The 18,748-nt window shown below is 40.7% G+C and overlaps 1 protein-coding gene across 1 annotated transcript in view; it reads left to right on the top strand.

Annotated features, from left to right (window-relative positions):
- The window catches only part of RAB18 (RAB18, member RAS oncogene family), a 28,020-nt gene continuing 13,358 nt past the window's right edge, over nucleotides 4,087-18,748 (top strand). The window contains 2 exon segments of the mRNA NM_001287560.1: nucleotides 4,087-4,201; nucleotides 9,195-9,250. Coding sequence (NP_001274489.1) covers nucleotides 4,134-4,201; nucleotides 9,195-9,250 — 124 coding nt within the window. The 5' untranslated portion in view covers nucleotides 4,087-4,133.

Raw genomic sequence — 18,748 nt, 5'->3', positions numbered from 1 at the left:
GTTTTGCTCTTCAACTCAGTTACCAAGATTAATAAAATGCTGAGTTGGAAGGGACCTAAGAGAGTTTACTGTAAGCTACTTGTTCTTTTGAGGCTAGGCTTGAGGACTGAAAAGCACAGTCTTGTGGCAGTAAGCCATTTTAAGGCCCTGGAAACAACTGCTTAGTGTTGGTTAAGATTCCTCCTTAACCTGCCCTTTTCTTCACCTATGCCAGCTCTCTGATCTGCTCTGGTTGTCACCATTTCAGTGTCCTCCTCCCTCCCATCCATTCATGTGGCCTCTCGATGCCTTTGTCCTTCACTTTCTCTTTTATTTCTTTGGCTGTGCTGTAACCCTCCTCTTCTAATACAGCGTTTATGTGTACTGTCCTTTTATTAATTAACTTCTGGGCTCGATATTGAGAATCTTTTAATCGGAAACTATAAATACTCTTTCTAGTGACCAGTCCCAACCTGAAGCTATCCAGGAGCCCACAGAGTATTGCCTCATTAGAACAAAAGATGTGCCTATTGCCTAGGAAATCCCATAGGGTTGGGTGACTCTCTGTAAGAGGTTCGTATTGGTCTCACCACTCAGGAAGTTACAAGGGGTTTAAGAGCTCTGTGTCAGGAAATGTGGGTGGAGACCAAGCATGTATTTCTTATTATGTCACCTTCCCAAGTCTTTACTTTTACATGAGGAAACATGTCAGAAAGACTAAGTGACTTGTCAGTAGTTATACAGTCATTATGTAGCAAAGCCAGGACTAGAATTCAAGTATCTTCACAGGACAAGAGTTTGGCCACTCTGTAATTTTGCTTCCAGGTATATCCATACTAGTTTATCTCTGTTTTAGATTCTCATATTACATTGATTAAAAAGTCACAATTAAGTTTACATTAAAAAAACAAACTCACTTCTAATATATTCTCTGTTGAAATACTTTGCTAGCTTATCTTTAGCTGGCTTTTCTTACTCTGAGTTATTAACCATGGGCACCACAGTCATCATCTTATTATTCAGTCTGAATTTTAACTATTCATTTAGTATGACTTCAAGAAAATCTACTGCCTGCTTTGAATCGTGGTCCATCTATTCTGCCCCATGTTCAAATATCAGACATCTCACACAGCATTTTGAACTGAAAATATTATCAACATGAAATATCTAAGAAACTCTAGTCAGTGGTAAAAATGAACATAATGCAAGTATCTGCATAGCCCAGAACTCATATCCATTGAATCAGTATTCTCCAAAGTCAAATTCTCTTCCTTTCTGTCTTGTTGATGGTTAAAAGATGAAACTAGAAAATAACCAGAGGAGTCAGGACTTCCCTTCCCATTACCAGGAATGGGTGAAATAAACTCTTCCAGTTCAGCTAAAGTGTGCACAGTGATGATGCTAACAGGAGTAAACGAGCCTATTAGGACAGCTGCATTCCGTTCTCAGCCCCCAGTCTTCTGACCCAGGGGAAACCACCTCAACCCTGTGAGGCTCTGACTCTTTAATTGTAAAGTGGGATTAATATTAGGTGTTCAGTTCACAGTGAAGATGTAAAGAGACTGGCTGTTATCAGTCAGGGTCCCAGCAAGAAACAATCCAGTTCAGATGTCTCAAGACACTTATCATTAAGAGGGCTATTTACAGCATTGTGGTCAAGGGAGGGCAACCAGCAAAGGATAAACTCAGAAATGAACACAGTAGGAAGTCTTCCCCACTCGAGATCTGAAGGGGAAGAGGCAGGAAATAGTGCGACCAGAGCCCAGAGAGAGCAGGGGCCATGGTGGGAACCACATAGGCAGAACAAGTAACCCAGACCTGGGAAGTCAGATGCTCTCCGTGGACTATGAGTCTGTTAGGAAAGCAGAAGCATCATTGGTAGGCTGCATTCTGTAGGACAGCACCCCAACCTCACCGGATAGCGTCAGGATACAGCGCCTGCTGGCACTACAATGGAGCCTGCATTAGGCCCTCCAGTTTTATCAGCCCAGCTGCTTCTGGGTGATGGGCTATGGTGGCAACATGGGTGAAATCCAAGAGTGCACATGAGCACACCTTTTGTTGAAGAATGAATTCCTGGGTAGGAAGTGATATTGTGTGTGTTGTAACAGATATAGGGTCAAATGAGAATGAGATGGTTAGATAGTATCATCGACTATTCAATGGACATGAGTTTGAGCAAACTCCAGGAGATGATGATGGACAGGGAAGCCTGGCATGTTGCAGTCCACGGGGTTGCAAAGAGTCAGACACGACTGACTGAACAACGGTCAAATGTGGAATTAAAACACAAGACCATCTTCCCAGTCTCAGTTATACTGTCCTGTGGGCCTTGAAACAGCACTGTCTGCATCAAATAACAAAGCCTCATCTGGCTCCTCCAGCTCTTGATCCTGACCTCTCTCGTCCTAAGGGCTGAAATCACACCCAAGGGGCCAAAGGGGCAGGCCAGCTACCCACTCCTCAGACTCTCCCTCTCACGCATCTCTCCCAAGACCCCAGGTGTTAGTTGATTAGTCATGTCCAACTCTTTGTGACTCCATGCACTGAAGGGCACCAGGATCCTCTGTCCATGGAATTCTCCAGGCCAGAATACTGGAGTGGGTTGCTGTTTCCTTCTCCAGGGGTTCTTTCCAACTCAGGGATCTCAAACTCAAGTCTTCTGCACTGCAGGCAGATTCTTTCACAACTGAGCCACCAAGGAAGCCCCCAAGTCCCCAGGACCTTATCAACACAACTAACAAAGGAACAATCTCCTCACTCACTGCAAACCAAAGTTCCTGTGCACAACAATGGAGGTAGGAAGATACCCGGAAGGTAGGGTGTTGTTCTGGAACCTCTGCTTAGCCAGGGGCCAATGGAGTTTATGGGGAGGGGAGGAATGCTGTAGGACTCTTTCTCACCAGCACCTGAATTGTAGCCACAAAGGCCTCTCATATTTGGGTAGGAGCACTCCTGGACAAGCTGTGACTCACAGAGCTCATGTTGCCACCTGTTCAGAGCATGTGAATTCTGTAAGCAGCATTTCTAAGTCTTCTCTTCCCTGATGCTGAGAGGAAAAGAAAAAGAAGAAGAGGCAATGGTCCAAATTTGATAATTTTTTTCCCCTTGCTGACCTGGCCCCTTCTGAACCTGCTGCTGCTGTGGGAACGTTTGCAGACAGCACAGATTTAGGGCGCCCTCCCGTCACACTTCTAAGTCGTTTCATAATTACAATCCCCTCCTCCAAACTAGGCTTGCTCATAGGTCACCCCAAACTTCAAGTCTTAAAAATGTTCCCTATGACTATGAGCTTCCTTGGTAGTTCAGGCAGTGAAGACTCCACCTGCAATACAGGAGACCGGTTAGATTCTTGGGTGGGAAGAATCCTCTGGAAAAGGGACAGGCTACCCACTCCAGTATTCTTGGGCTTCCCTGATGTTTTCAGTTCAGTCGCTCAGTCGTGTCCGACTCTTTGAGACCCTGATGTTTAGACGGTGTTAAAAAAAAAAAAAAAAAAAAATCCGCCTGCAATGTGGGATACCTGGGTTCGATCCCCGGGTGAGGAAGATCCGCCGGAGGGAGGAGGGCATGACAACCCACTGTAGTATTCTTGCCTGGAGAATCTCCACGGTCAGAGGAGCCTGGGGGGCTACAGTCCATGGGGTCGCAAAGAGTCGGACACGACTGAGCGACTAAGCACACAGCATACACGGTGGTTGGAACTAAAATTAAGATAATCATGCCTTCACGCACAAGACTTCCCACTGCAGTGCAGCTGTTCTGAGCAGCTACTGAAATAAAGGAGCACTATACGCCCCTAACTCACACCTCGTCCAAACACCAGGAAAGGACGGTTACGTTAACTTGAGGCAGGAGAAATACTCGAGAAGTGCGTGAAACCGAATTCGTGCTCTCTTCCTCTGCGCTTGCGCGAGGGAAGACGGCCCCTCCCCGGAAGGAAGCCCGGACCTCCGGGTTTTACGCAGACGCAGAGCTCTACCTCCAGGCGGAACTGGGGCGTCCCGGGCCCCTGCGAAATCTAAACACCCGGTGTGAAAGGAAGGTGGCCCCGGGCGGGGCGGGGCGCATGCGCGGCAGCTCGCCCCGGTGGGGGGGAAGGGCTGAGGAGCGGAAGGGGCGGCCAGCTGCTCGCGGTGCGGAGCAGGGTCAGGATGGATGAGGACGTGCTGACCACCCTGAAGATCCTCATCATCGGCGAGAGCGGCGTGGGCAAGTCCAGGTGAGAGGGGTCTGCGGGCCGTGACGACAGTGGCGGGGTCTTTCCTCCTCGGTGGCGGCTTGTTTCCTGGGGCCGCGGCGGGAACGGTAAACGGCGGCGGGCCGGGCCTGGACGGGGCGAACTCGGCTCGCGGCCCCGCGGCCTCGGCCCGGCCTGGTTCCCTGGATCGCGTCCCTTCCTGTCGCACCGGGAGAAGAGCGATTCCGAGGGCGCCGCTGGGCCGGCCGGGTCGCCGCCGCAGAGGCGCCTAGGGCGTGGCGGGCGGGTCGCGGCCCGAGTCCAGCTGAGGGAAGAGGCCTCCCGGCCCCGGGGATCGAGCTGCCTGTCACCCCGCGAGCGGAGAGCTTGTGACTTGACCATCGTGGGGTTTCTGTCGGGCTTTCTCTAAATAACTGAAGTTCTGCACAGCAAGTTTCGTGACGCCATAGGTCACATTCCTGGCCTATTTGGGTGCACCCCGTAGCCAATTATTCTTTTTTTTTTTTTTTAATGAGTCAGCTGTGAAAGAACTCATCAGTCTTCTGACTGCTTAAATAATTCACTTTGGTCTAAGATGCAGGAGCTTAAGCTGTGGACCACTTTTGAGAATCCAGTGTAATTGTTTCTTGCTCTGCCACGTCATATAGAGGTAACGAAACACGTTAGTATGTGTCTTTTATTTCTTGACGGTTTTTGCGGGAGAGGGGGGGAATGATGTTGACAGTAGTTAAGGTTGAGTATTAGGGAAGACGTGGAGCCTGCTGGGTGTTGGGAGAGAGCTGTGATTTTATCCAGGTCTTAGAGCAAAGTTCTCCAGGTGAAGTTATCTTTGTCATCCGATTATGAGTAGGGTGTGTCCAGGCTGCCTTGATCTTTAAATAAGATTCAAATTCCAGACGCTGTAAACAATTGCATATTTTAGCTATGCCTCCTTGTAAGCTTATCTTTCAGATTACTTCATGAGATCTTTTTTTTTTTAAGATATTTAAGCATTTGAAATCTGTCATGTGTTCTGCAGCTTTATGTACTTTTAAAGCATGATAGTACATTTTCATAGTTTCCCTCTTTTGATGTACTTTTTGTATTGGAATGAGAAATTTGTATGTAACAAGGAATAAAGAAATGAAACACTGCGGACTAAAAAAAAAATAGTATGATTGTGTGTGTGTATGTGTTATTTAAAGGGCTAATATCATTTTCATCATCACTGTCTAGTATATGTGAGAGTTAAAAAGTTAAGTAATATGTGAACATTGTCTTAGGAATTCCTTGGCCACGTGACCCTTTTTTCTTCTTGAGATGTGACCCTGTTTAGGTTAAGGCATATGAAATTGCTGAATTTGAAATCAAGACTGGTTGGATGTTGTTTTGTGTGGTTCAGCCCAAGACATGGTTGGTTGGTGCCTATTCTAAATGTATTGGATGGATGATTGAGTGAAGCTCGCTTTGTCATGCTCCACTCTTGCAGCCCCATGGACTATACAGTCCAATGGAATTCTCCAGGCCAGAAGACTGGAGTGGGTAGCTGTTCACTTCTCCAGGTGATCTTCCCAACCCAGGGACTGAACCCATGTCTCCTGCATTGCAGGTGGATTCTTTACCATCTGAGCCACCAGGGAAGCCCCAAGTAAACACTCCTGTTGTTGTTATTGTTTTGTAGTTGCTAAACAGTGAAAGTTGATATTCTTTCTCTGGAGTAAAATCTGTTAAGTGGATTTATTGGTTTCCTTGGTTCCTTCCTGGCAAACAAATTTATTTGGAGCTTATCTGCTCCAAGCTTTTTCTCACCTCAAAAGCTCACTGCAAAATTTTAACACCCTTACCTCTTTGAAGAAGGGATTGCATTTAGGGAAAAAGCTACCTTATCTTTCCAGCTGGTTACACATTACTGGTGGACATATGCTCTGGAAAAAAACTTGGAACGCTTATCTTCCTAGATAAAATGACTCTTCAGAAGCCTGGGCTTCCCTCATAGATCAGTCAGTAAAAAAATCTGCATGCAACGCAGGAGGCCTGGGTTCGATTCCTGGGTTGGGAAGATCCCCTCGAGAAGGAAATGGCATCCCACTCCAGTATTCTTGCCTGGAGAATCCCATGGACAGAGGAGGCTGGCAGGCTACAGTCCATGGAGTCGCCAAGAGTTGGACATGACTGAAGCGATTTAGTGTTGCATGCTTTTTAAGGTGAGTTAGTACAAAAACATTTGACATCGATATAATCCTACAGGATTGTTCTAACCAATAGTTTCTATTTCTCTGTAAATCTAGAGTTAATGAAAGTGAGGTATCACGTGTGTTGTTGAGAAATCATTGCACAACAAAGGAGATCTTAACACATTCAAACTAGTGGGTGATTTTTCCAGTTTATTTTATACTTAGAGTTAATAAACGTGTGAGAGCAGCCAGGAGATCAGAATGATGAAACTGGTGCTGCCATTTGTGTGACCTTGTATGTGACACTCAGACACTCTAGGCCTTCATCTCTTTGTTTCAAAGTGAGGTTGGAGTAGAAATCTCTCAAACCTATCTAGTGTTAAATGTGTAATATTCTTGGATTCCGTGGCGAGCGCATGGTGAAGTAAAGAAGTAGCAAGGTGTTTCAGAACTGGAAGGGATTATAGAGACCTGTTGTTATTTACTTTGCTGTCCCTTCTGTGTCTCTTACATCCCTGTCCTTTTTGACCAGTTTCATTTGTAAACTGAGAAATGCACGTTAGTTATAATTGCACTGATTAATTATACATTTGGTCTCTTCCAAGTGGAAGAGCAGGAGTTACTCCTTCTATCTACATCTCTGTATTTGGCTCCTTAACCGTTGAAAATGAAGGCTTGACCATACATGCTTTAGAACAGTGTTGCTTAATCATTTTCGGGTTGTGGATTCCTTTCAAAATCTAGTAGAGAAATAGACTCCCTACCTAGAAAATCCACATGTAGAATTTAGGATACATTTTCATCTGACAGTGTAGCCATAGCTAAAATCTGCTGCCTTATCCTCAGTGCCTGTATTAAAATTTGTTGTTTTACATTCTTGCCTTTCCTGACGAAATACCGTTAATGACAAGTGATGTTTTAAGGATTAGTAATTATATAAGAAAACCCCCAGGCTCAGTATCTGGCTCGTTGTCCAAGTTCAATGAATAATAGCCCATACTGTTGCTATCATTTATGTTATTGTTATGGTATCATTACTACTGCTCAGTAAGGGTCAGCATTTTTGTAATATTGTCTTTGGTGACTTGAGTATAAATATACAACTTTTCTGTTCTTAAATTAAGAGTAATTGAAATTTTGGGGCTTCCCTAATTTGAAGCTTATGTTGGGGAAAGAAGAAAATTTTTATGAGTAGTTTTTTAAGATTCTTATTAGTGCTGTCACCTAATTCATGTTGGAATTAAATAAAATTAGTTACAGTTCAATGTTAAGTAGAAAAAGCCCCAATTTGATGGTTTTGTCTTACTTTGCTTTTGTCGTGCTGGTTTTGTGATCACCAGAAAGCAAAACTGGGAAAGGGAGAGTTAGTTCTTCAAACTGAATTAATGACACTGGGTTTGGAAAGTGCCAAGAGGCCATTATGTTTTGCAGTATACCCTGTGGACCAAAAACAACAAAATCTTTAGCAGCAGTAATTACAGTCTATAGAAATAGTCATACATTTTTTTGTCCCCTGCAATGTAGACATAAGATAGTTATTGTCTTGATCTTATTAATGCAATTAAGTTAATAGAATGGTCTCATCCTACTTAGGGATAATGTGAGAGGAGATTTATTACATAAATCTAAAAGCAAGGAGATCCAACCAGTCCATCCTAAAGGAGATCAGTCCTGGGTGTTCTTTGGAAGGACTGATGCTAAAGCTGAAACTCCAATACTTTGGCCACCTCATGCAGAGAGTTGGCTCATTGGAAAAGACTCTGATGCTGGGAGGGATTGGGGGCAGGAAGAGAAGGGGACGACAGAGGATGAGATGGCTGGATGGCATCACCAACTCGATGGACATGAGTTTATGTGAACTCCGGGAGTTGGTGATGGACAGGGAGGCCTGGCATGCTGCGGTTGATGTGGTTGCAAAAAGTTGGACACAACTGAGTGACTGAAATGAACTGAAAGGGCTTTAACAAAAACTTCGGTTTTATTTTTGAAGAACTTCTAATAATTGATATTTCAGCCTTATATTAAGTGAAACAATTCTGGAAGATAAAATCTCAGAGTACTTTTGTGATTACCTTTCCTTTCACTTCATGCCTGCCTTCCTCCCTTTACCATTTCCCAGGCGTAGTCCTTCATTATCTCTTACTGTAATCATGGCAGTTGTCTTCTGTTGATTTTCTTAGTTTTTTTTTTTTTTCTTTTTTTGCTGGCATTAACTTTTCAAAATATAGATCAGCTCCTGCCATTCCTTTCGTTGGCAGCCTTTGGTAGCTGAATATTGCTACCAGATTTCATGCACCTTACCCAGTATTGCCAGAGGAAACCTACTCTGGCCAGCATGTGACCTTCAGCCCTTACTTTTATTGTATCTCTTCTTCCCACTTCAGTGAAAGTCAGACTACTTGTTTCAAATTGCTCGACTTCACACCTTTCCAGTTTTACCTGAGTGGATGACACATTAGATTTCTTAAAAATTTAATTTGTTGCATTCCAAGAGACTTCCTCTTCCTCTTTTGTCCATGTCAGTTAAAGCGTTACATGTTTGCTAATACCATTTTCTCAGAAGGGCATACCAGTACAGTTATATAAAACAAAAACAAAAACCTCTTTTCACACTTAGGAAATGGAGCATGGGAAATAAGTTTTCTAGTAAACTACTTTGCTTTGGGGATTCTTTAATTGCCTTTCCAATAATTTAATTCCTCTGAATGTACCTGCAATGAGGCCATGTTTCTGGAAACTGACTACATTAGCTCTTTGAAATTGTGTCTAACTTGTGACAAAATACAGCAATCAGGAAGATTTATCAAGTGTTCAGAAAGAAAAGTTGAATTACTAATCTGTCTTTTTGACATCTCTTTTAGCCTGCTCTTGAGGTTCACAGATGATACTTTTGATCCAGAACTTGCAGCAACAATAGGTAAGCCCATGTTTAAAAATTTAATAGAAATGCCAAATACTTTCTTGCCTTCAGGATGTTTTATCTAACTCCCCCTACCTATCCTCTCACTACCCCACTGCTTCCATGTCTGTCAAAATCTTAACTTGTCTTTCAATGTTACCTTTGGTAGTCATTCAGTTTCCAAAATCTTTGTAGATCTAATCAAGCAAAAATATAACTTCCTTTGCTGTTGTCTTATGGTTCTTTGTTAACACTGAGGATGTTATGATTATCTTTATACACATTCTTATGCTGTGGGATGTCTTTTATTTAGCAGCATGCAGTCATTTGAATGTTTATTGTATGCCAGGCACTCTCCTAAGAGGTGGGTTATGGTGATCAATGATACAAACGTGGTCTCTGTCATAATGGACCTCGCTGTGTCACTCACAGTAGAGTGTGTTAGTTTTGTATTTTTAGCATTTCATGTAGTATCCAACATGTTTCTGGCAACATATTTGTTGATATTAGTTATTGAAGACTGTGCACATAAGTGCCTTTTAAAAACTGAAGTTTAGATTGCCTGAAAGTGGTTTGCCACAGCAGCTTATTAGAGTATATGAGAAGGTAGAGCTAGATGATTTGGTATCACATGTTTAGGGAGTAGATGACAATGTAAAGGTACAAGAGACAACTAGCAGTAGTAGGAAGAGCTGAGTCAGAGTAGTATGAGCGTCTCAGCTCTGCCTTGAACGTTGTCACCTTGAGCAAGTCATTAACTTCCTTGTCCTCATCTGTAAGTTGGGAGTAATTTGGGTGAGAATGTATTTTTCTTCCAGCTCTAAAATTTCATGATCTGATGAGGAGAGTGTAGTAAAAATCTGATCTTGTATTACAGTTAGGGAAAGTGTCTTAATCAGATTCCCAAAATGTTCACATTTATCACATATGCTTTAGCATTCTCTCCACATACACATACACAATATTCTTGCTTTTTTCGAATTGTTTGAGAGAAAATTGCATTCAGTATCTTCAGTGTCTTTAAGTACTTCAGTGTATGTTTCCTTGATGAGCATGGATACAGTTCTCCTGTATACAGATAGATTTTTATCAGTTGCCCCGCTAATATCGTATATACCAAAGGAAAGAATTGTTTCTGGTCCAGAGTCCAGTCCAGGATCCTACATTGAATTTTGCTGTCATTTTTCCTTAGTCTCTTTTAATCTGAACAGTTCTTCATTCTTTCTCTGTCTCTTTGTGGCCTTGGCATTTTTGAAGGGCCTGTGCAGGCCAGTCGTCCTGTAGAATATGCTTCCACTGCAGTTGTCCACGTGTCCTCATGGTTAGACTCAGGTTGTGCACTTTGGGCAGGAATTCCTCAGCAGTGCTTCTCAGAGCGTGGTGTGTGTTGGTGCCGTTAGTGGTGATTGGACTCGGTTACTTAGATGGAGGGCACCGTGTCTCCTCCTGTCCACTGTCATTCCAACTCCGGTGGTGGTTGAACCGTGGTTTTTCAAATTCTATCATTCCATTTACATTTCTTAGAATTCTGCAAGGAAGAGCTTTGGATGTGAGTCTAAGCAAACTCCGAGAGATGGTAGAGGACAGAGAAGCCTGACGGGCTACAGTCCTTGAGGTCACAGAGTCGGACAGGACTTAGTGACTAAACAACAACAGAGGAAAGGCTCTTCTTCGTTTCTGCCAATATGATCTCATGGTGCCTCTAAATTTAATACATTATAACAGGCATTACTTCCCTTTTGTATGACATGTTAGCATTGACAGATTTACTGTTATGTATGCAAATGGAATCATTTAAAACACTACTAGTTCAAAATCTGTTTAATTTGGTTTTGGTATATTATTTGCTTCTTTAAAAAATGAGCTATTAGTAAAACTTGATTTTACTCAGAACATACCTGGTATTGGATAAGCAGAGAGTAGAAGAATAGTAACTGGCAGGAAAAAAAATGTGCCTAGAGTTAAATACTAAGGGAATGATCCTATATATAATATAAACTTGTTATTTAAGCTCTAAGTCATGTCTGACTCTGAGACCCCATGGACCCCATAGCCTGTCCTCTGCTTGGGATTTCCCAGGCAAGAATACTGGAGTGGGTTGCCATTCTTTCTCCAGAGATTCTTCCTATTCCAGGGATCAAATCCTCATTTCCTGCATTGGCAGGCAGATTTTTTATCACTGCCCAGGGAGCCCATAGTATAAATTGTCTTTCTTTCAAACCCAAATGTCATTGGTGTCTTATAGATTGACAGATGATTTGTTGTCTTTATTACTAAAAAGGTTCTGCTTTAAAAACAAATACTAAGATTGTAGCATACTGAGAGAACATTCATAATTTGTTCCCCCAGTCAACCCTGGGTCTTGAAAAGAATCTTTTACATTTTGGCATCAGATAATTTTCTGCCCTACGTTGTAACCAATATACACATGAGGTTTTGAAATAAAAATAATTATCTCAGTTGTTAATGGCCATGTGAAAAATAGTATTTTGTGGAAAGTCAGTATTTCACCTCACAATGTAATAGTAAGTAAAGCACACCTTTATCTTTCAGTAATGTAGTGAGACATTCAAGTTTCTATCATGTATGAAATACTAAGGTTAATTGTTGGATTTTGGGTTTGAAGATGGTACTGTTAAGTTGGCATTTTCTTCTGCTTTCTGGGAATTGGCTATTAACAACAAAGAGGGAAAAACTAAAATACAGACCCCATGGTCTACTTAAGCCACAAAACAGGGGAATGGCTGCCTGAAGCAGCGGAGACGAGGCAGGCCGCCTGTGGGAGAAAGTGGCCGGTGCCGTGGCTGCAGAGCTTGGGGCCAGCAGGAGATGCTTCATGAGTTTGAGAGGCCCACCTTGAGGTGCAAAACCTGTTAGCCTTTGTAAAAGCAGGATCGCTTCTCAAGCCAATTGCAGGGGTTTCCCTGCCGCTGGTTTGATTTTGAGAAGTTGGGAAATGAAACCAAACAAGGAGTCAGGCAGACAAGGGGAGGTGATGCCTTTGACTAATGTTAAGGCCTTCTGTCTCCTCTGGATGCTGAGAAGTAAATAGCTAACTGATTCTCATGTAGAACCCTGAATCAAAACAGAATTTTGCTCGTGCAGAACTCATCCCACTATGGCCTTCTGCAGTTAGCTTCCTGTAGACAGCTCGTCCAGGAAAACATCATCACTTTCAGTGATGACTTGGCAGAAAGAATCCAGCTCAAGGCCGCTACTGCCATTAAAGGAATGAAAAAACAAAGGACAGGTGAAGAATATTCATCAGAGAAAAATATTGCTGTAAAGAAGATGAAAATAATGACCCAACATCTTGCCATGAATTTAAGACCCTTAATGAGAATATTTATCAGTGAGAGCACAAAACAGTGGTATGAGGTCAGGGAAGAGACAGTGTGACTACATGAGAAAGTGCAGTGTAAGCTGGCTGAGTGGAAAGAAAAATAAGAAAATAAAACTATGGCTGAAGTGAAGATGAAATTGGAGGGCTCACAAGGGACAGTAGAGACTGTGGAAAACACAGTAAAGAACGATAAGCTAGAAATGGATGAGTGGGTAGAATTTACCCAAATGAATAAGAATGTTAAAACAAATTCGAGTGAGAAAATATGGAAATCACAAAAGAAGATTGTTACATAGTCTGTTTTCATCTTAAAGAAGAAACATAATGAAACAGCGAATATTTAATAATATAATCCAATGTAACATTTCTAACAAAAAATAAACACACACAGACAAAACTGTAAGAATATTTTGACCAGGCTTTTGTTACATGGGAATGTTTTGTGGCGGGGGGACGGGGGGGACATTAGATTTAATTTAGAACTGGTTCTCTACTTAAGACAGGTTCACAATCTACTTCTTAATTTGTAAGACTTAAAATTGTTCAAATGCTAAATTATTTTGTGAGGGTTGATGCATTTCAGCTAAAGTTAGACGAATTCTGGTTGTTGTTGGTTGACTTAGGTCAGTGATTCTTATTACCTCCTTAGTATGTTTTTAAAGATACCCATTTTGGCTTCCCAGTAAAGCATCTGCCTACAATGCTGGAGACCCAAGTTCAATCCCTAGGTCGGGAAGATCCCCTGGAGAAGCAAATGGCAACCCATTCCAGTATTCTTGCCTGGAAAATCCCTTGGATGAAGGAGCTTGGTAGGCTACAGTCCACAGGGTCGCAAAGAGTCCAACACGACAGAGTGACTTCCCTTTCACATTTTGGCTTCTAAGGGCAGATATAAGATCTCCATCCACATGTTACTTTATTGTTTGAGCTTACATAACAGAAAGATGACTTAATGAAAATAGAAAGCAGCTAATACATCTTGTTTAATGCTATTACATAAACTTGTCGAAATACTTGGAAATGTGATATAACCTAAAGAAAAAAAGAACTATTCTATTTCATATAATTTCATTTAGGTAAACATTTTAAATGGAGTAAAGCAGTAAATATGGCTCTGACATCTCGTTATTTCGAATAATGTCAAATGGTCTTCATCATATATAAATTGTTTCTTTTTTTCCAGTCTACTTAGAGGCTTTATTAGGAAAGGTTGTGATTCTTTTTCCCCCCATGTGCTTTTCAGCTCTGACTTACGGTTGACCGACCTTTTTATACTGAAATGTCCTTGCTTTCCTAGTTAAGTCTTTACTTACTTTGTTTGATATATTTCTGGATTTGGTATATTGCAACATTGATTCTTCCAGTCCATGAACATGGTAGGTATGTCTACACTTGCGTCACCTTTGATTTCTTTCATCTAGTTTCTTACATTTTTCTGTGTGCAGCTCTTTTGCCTCCTTGGAGAGGTTTCAGTTCAGTTCAGTCGCTCAGTCGTGTCCAACTCTTTGCGACCCCATGAACTGCAGCACACCAGGCCTCCCTGTCCATCACCAACTCCTGGAGTTTACCCAAACTCATGTCCATTGAGTCGGTGATGCCATCTAACCATCTCATCCTCTGTCGTCCCCTTCTCCTGCCCTCAATCTTTCCTAGCATCAGGGTCTTCTCAAATGAGTCAACTCTTTGCATGAAGCGGCCAAAGTATTGGAGTTTCAGCTTCAACATCAGTCCTTCCAAAGAACACCCAGGACTGATCTCCTTTCAGATGAACTAGTTGGATCTCCTTGCAGTCCAAGGGACTCTCAAGAGTCTTCTCCAACACCACAGTTCAAAAGCATCCATTCTTCCACACTCAACTCTCTTTATAGTCCAACAACTCTCACATCTGTACATGACCACTGGAAAAACCATAGCCTTGACTACACGGACCTTTGTTGGGGAGGTGTATTCCTAGGTTATTTTCTTTTTGTTTTGATGATAAATGGGATTGTTTCTTCAATCTGTCCTTCTTATCTTTCATTGTTAGTATATAGGAATGCTAGCAATTTTTGTGTATGTATCCTGCAACTTTACTAAATTCACTGATGATCTCTAGTAGTTTTCTGATAGCATCTTTATAAGGTTGAGGAAATGTCCTTCTATTTCTAGTTTGCTGAGAGGTTTCATTAGGAACGGGCTTCTCTGGTGGCTTAGACAGTAAAGAATCCACCTGCAATGCAGGAAACCTAGGTTTGATCCCTGGGTCAGGAAGATCCCATGGAGAAGGCAGTGGTTACCCATTCCAGTATTCTTGGCCTGGAGAATTCCATGGACAGAGGAGCCTGGCAGCCTCAGTCCATGGGGTTGCTAAGAGTCGGACACAACTGAATGACTAACACTTTTACTTTTCATTAGGAATGGTGTTGCATTTTGTTAAATATATTTTCCACATTTCTTGAGATGATCATATGAAGTTTCTCTTTTAGTTCAGTATAGTAAAGTCCACATTGATTTTTTTTTTTCATTTTTTCAGTGTTGAATGAACCTTTTATTTCTGAGGTAACATCTCTTTGTTGTGGTGTATTGTTCTTTTACACATGTTTGGATTACTTACGAAATTTTGTTTAGGGCTTTATATTCATGAGGGATATTAATCTTTAGTTTCCGTTAATTGTAGTGTCTTTGTCTGGTTTTGGTATTAGGTATTTAGAATTCATAGATTAAGGAAATACTCATTCCTCTTCAGTTTTCTGGAAGAGTTTGTTTATACTGGATTATTATTTAAATGTTTGTGAAATTCATTTGGGGCTTGAAGTTTTCTCATGGAAAGGTTTTATCCACAGATTCAGTATCTTCATAGTTTAGGCTTCTCTAGTTAATCTATTTTTTATTGTGGTAAAATTATGCATAACATTTCAATTTACTTTTTTACCCATTTTTAAGTGTATAGTTCAGTGGCAGTGAGTATGTTCATGTTGTTTTGCAGCCATCAGTACTATCTACTTCTAGAACTTTTTCCTCACCTCAAGTGGAAGCTCCACCAGTTAAGCAGTAACTCCCACTTGACGTTTCCCCTCAGTCCCTGGTAACCTTTTCTACCTTCTGTCTCTGTGAACTTGCCTAGTCTATAGAAACCTTGTATTAGACTCATAATATTTGTAGACTCATACAGTATTTGTCCTTTTGTAATTGGCTTATTTCACTTAGCATAATATGTTTAAGGTTCATTTGTGTTGTAGCATATATCAGAATTTCATTCCATTTTATGACTAATAATATTACATTGCATGTACATACCACATTTTGTTTATCCTTTCATCTCTCCGTGGACACTTGAATTGCTTCCACTTTTTGCCTTTTGTGAATAACAGCTGCTGTGAACATTGTACAAGTATCTGTTTGAGTTCCTGTTGTCAGTTCTTTGGGTCTGTACCTAAGAGTAGAACTGCTGTGTTATATGGTAATTCTATTTTTAGCTTTCTGCGGACCCACCAGGCTATTTTTTACAGGGCTGAACCATTTTACATTCCTACCAGCAATGCACAAGCATTCTAATTATGTCCTTGTCAATGCTTGTTATTTTTTGTTTTTTCGTTAATAATACTTTTTAATCCATTATGATAGTGTCTCAGTGTGGTTTTAATTTGCATTTCCTTAATGGATAATGATGTTAAGCATCTTTTAATGTGCTTGTTGGCCATTTGTGTTTATTATTTGAAGGACTGTCTGTTCAGATCCTTTGCCCGTTTTTGAATCAGGTTTTCTGTTGTTGAGTTATATAGTCATTCTTCATATTAGAATACTAATCCCTTATCAGACAGTTCAGTTCAGTCGCTCAGTTGTATCTGACTCTTTGCGACCCCATGAATCGCAGCACGCCAGGTCTCCCTGTCCATCACCAACTCCTGGAGTTCACCCAAACTCATGTCCATCGAGTCAGTGATGCCATCCAGCCATCTCACTCTGTCGTCCCCTTCTCCTGCCCCCAATCCCTCCCAGCATCAGAGTCTTCACCAATGAGTCAACTCTTTGGCTTTCAAATATTTTTTCTCTCTCTTTTTTTAGAATTTTGGGCTGCACTGGGTCATTTCTGCACTGCGTGGGCCTCTCTCGTGGGGCACGGGCTCTGGAGGAAGCGGGCTCGGTGTCGCGGTGCACTGGCTTCTCTAGTTGCAGCACAGGCTCTCCAGTTGGGGCCGCTCCCATTTTGTGAGATTTTTTTTTTCATACCCCCTTGATGTTGTCCTTTGATGCACATAAGTTTTTTATTTTGATGAAATCCAGATTATCTACTTTTCTTTTGTTGCCTGTCTTCCTGGTGTGATAGCCAAAAAAATCATCACCAAATCCCATGTCGTGAAAATATTTTTCCTATGTTTTCTAAGCGTTTTTAAGATCTAGGTTTTACATTTAGGTCTTTGATACATTTTGTGCTAATTGTATATGGTGTAAGGTAAGGGTCCAACTTCATTCTTCTGTTTGTGAACATCTAATTTTCTGAGCACCATTTATAGAAAAAACTGTGCTTTCCCTACTGAATGTTCTTGGGTTCCTTGTTTACAGTCAATTGGCTGTATATGTGATGGTTTATTTCTGGCCTCTCTATTCCATTGGTTTAAATGTCCTTTATGCTGGCACTGTTTGTTTTAGTTATTGTAGTTTTGAGTCAGTTTTGAAGTTGTAAAGTTCGAGTCCTCAATTTTTTTCAGTGCTGTTTTGTTATTTAATGCCTCTTGTAATTCTGTATGAATTTGAATGTCAGCTTTTCCATTCTGCAAAAATGCTGTTAGAATTTTTATTGGATTGCATTGGATCTGTAGATTACTTTGGGTAATATTGTTATCTTAACAATACTAGGCCTTCCAACTCATGAACGCAACATGTCTTTCACTTACTTGTGTCTTCTTTAATTTCTTTCATCAGTGTTTTGAAGTTTTCAGTGTATAAAAATTTAAGCTCGGTTAGGTTTATTCCTGAATAGTAGTATCGTTGTCATCTATTTTAAAAATATTTTATTTTTTGATGCTATTGTAAATGAAATGATTTTTTAATTTTTATTTTTGGATTGTTTATTACTAGGATATGGAAATGCAGTGGATTTTTGCATGTTGGTGTTATATCCTGTAACTTTGCTGAATTCACTTAATAGCTGTAACAGTATTTTTGTATGTGTGTGGAATAGAGTCATTAGAATTTTCTACATATAAGAAATGTTGTCTACATGTGGTCTGTGAACAGAGATAATTTTACTTCTTCGTTCCCAATTTGGATACCTTTTATTTCGTTTTCTTGCCTAATTGCTCTGGCTAGGACTTCCAATACTCTGAGAATAGAAGTGGTAAGAGTAGACATTCTTAATCTTGTTCTGTCTGAGAGGGAAAGCTTTCAGTTCTTTATCAATGAGTATGATGTTAGCTATGGGGTTTTCTTATGTATTCAATTGTGTTTTCTTCTGCATTGTCTTAATCTGCTGTTAATCTCATCCTGTGTATTCTTTTTTTAACCTCAGATGTTGTCGTTTTCATCTCTGGATGTTTGTTTTGGATTTTTTAAATCTAGCTCATATCTGCTTAACTTTCTAAACATGTGATATATGGTTATAATTGTTTTTAATATTCTTTGCTAGTTTTCACATCTTTGCTAGTCCTGAGTCAGCTTCTCTTGATTGCTTTTTCATCTTTGGTAAGGCAGATGATTCCATTGTTGTGTTTTGGTTTCCCATTCATTGGTATTTCTTTGTGGTGCAGTTAATGTGCCTTTGGTAAATTTTCATGTCTCACTTATTGCTTATTTCAAAGGCTTTGTTGATTATATTACCTAATTTTAGCCAATTTAACCTTTATAAAATAGGCCTGTGCCTAAGGAAAGATTCCTGCAAAGGAACAGAATTGAATATTGTATTAAAAATGCAAGCCCAAATGAACAATTAGAGAAAAGCTGAAGCAACAGTTCTGTGATTTTATAGTTTATGTTAAGAAATATATGTTTGATTCTTGCCACAGAACTCCTAAACTACTGGATTTCCTTTTTTATTATCATTTTTTACAATTTAAATCTATTTTTAATTGCAGAATAATTACTTCACAATGTTGTGTTGCTTTCTGCTATACCCTTGGATTTTCTTAAGTGATAAGAATCATTAAAGATGTCTTTTGTTTATCTATTCTTTCTTTCCTTTTTTTTCTTTTTTTGGC

Source organism: Capra hircus, chromosome 13 (assembly GCF_001704415.2).
Source record: "Capra hircus breed San Clemente chromosome 13, ASM170441v1, whole genome shotgun sequence".
NCBI classification, from domain to species: domain Eukaryota; kingdom Metazoa; phylum Chordata; class Mammalia; order Artiodactyla; family Bovidae; genus Capra; species Capra hircus.
This window is presented reverse-complemented; position numbering and strand designations above follow the sequence as displayed.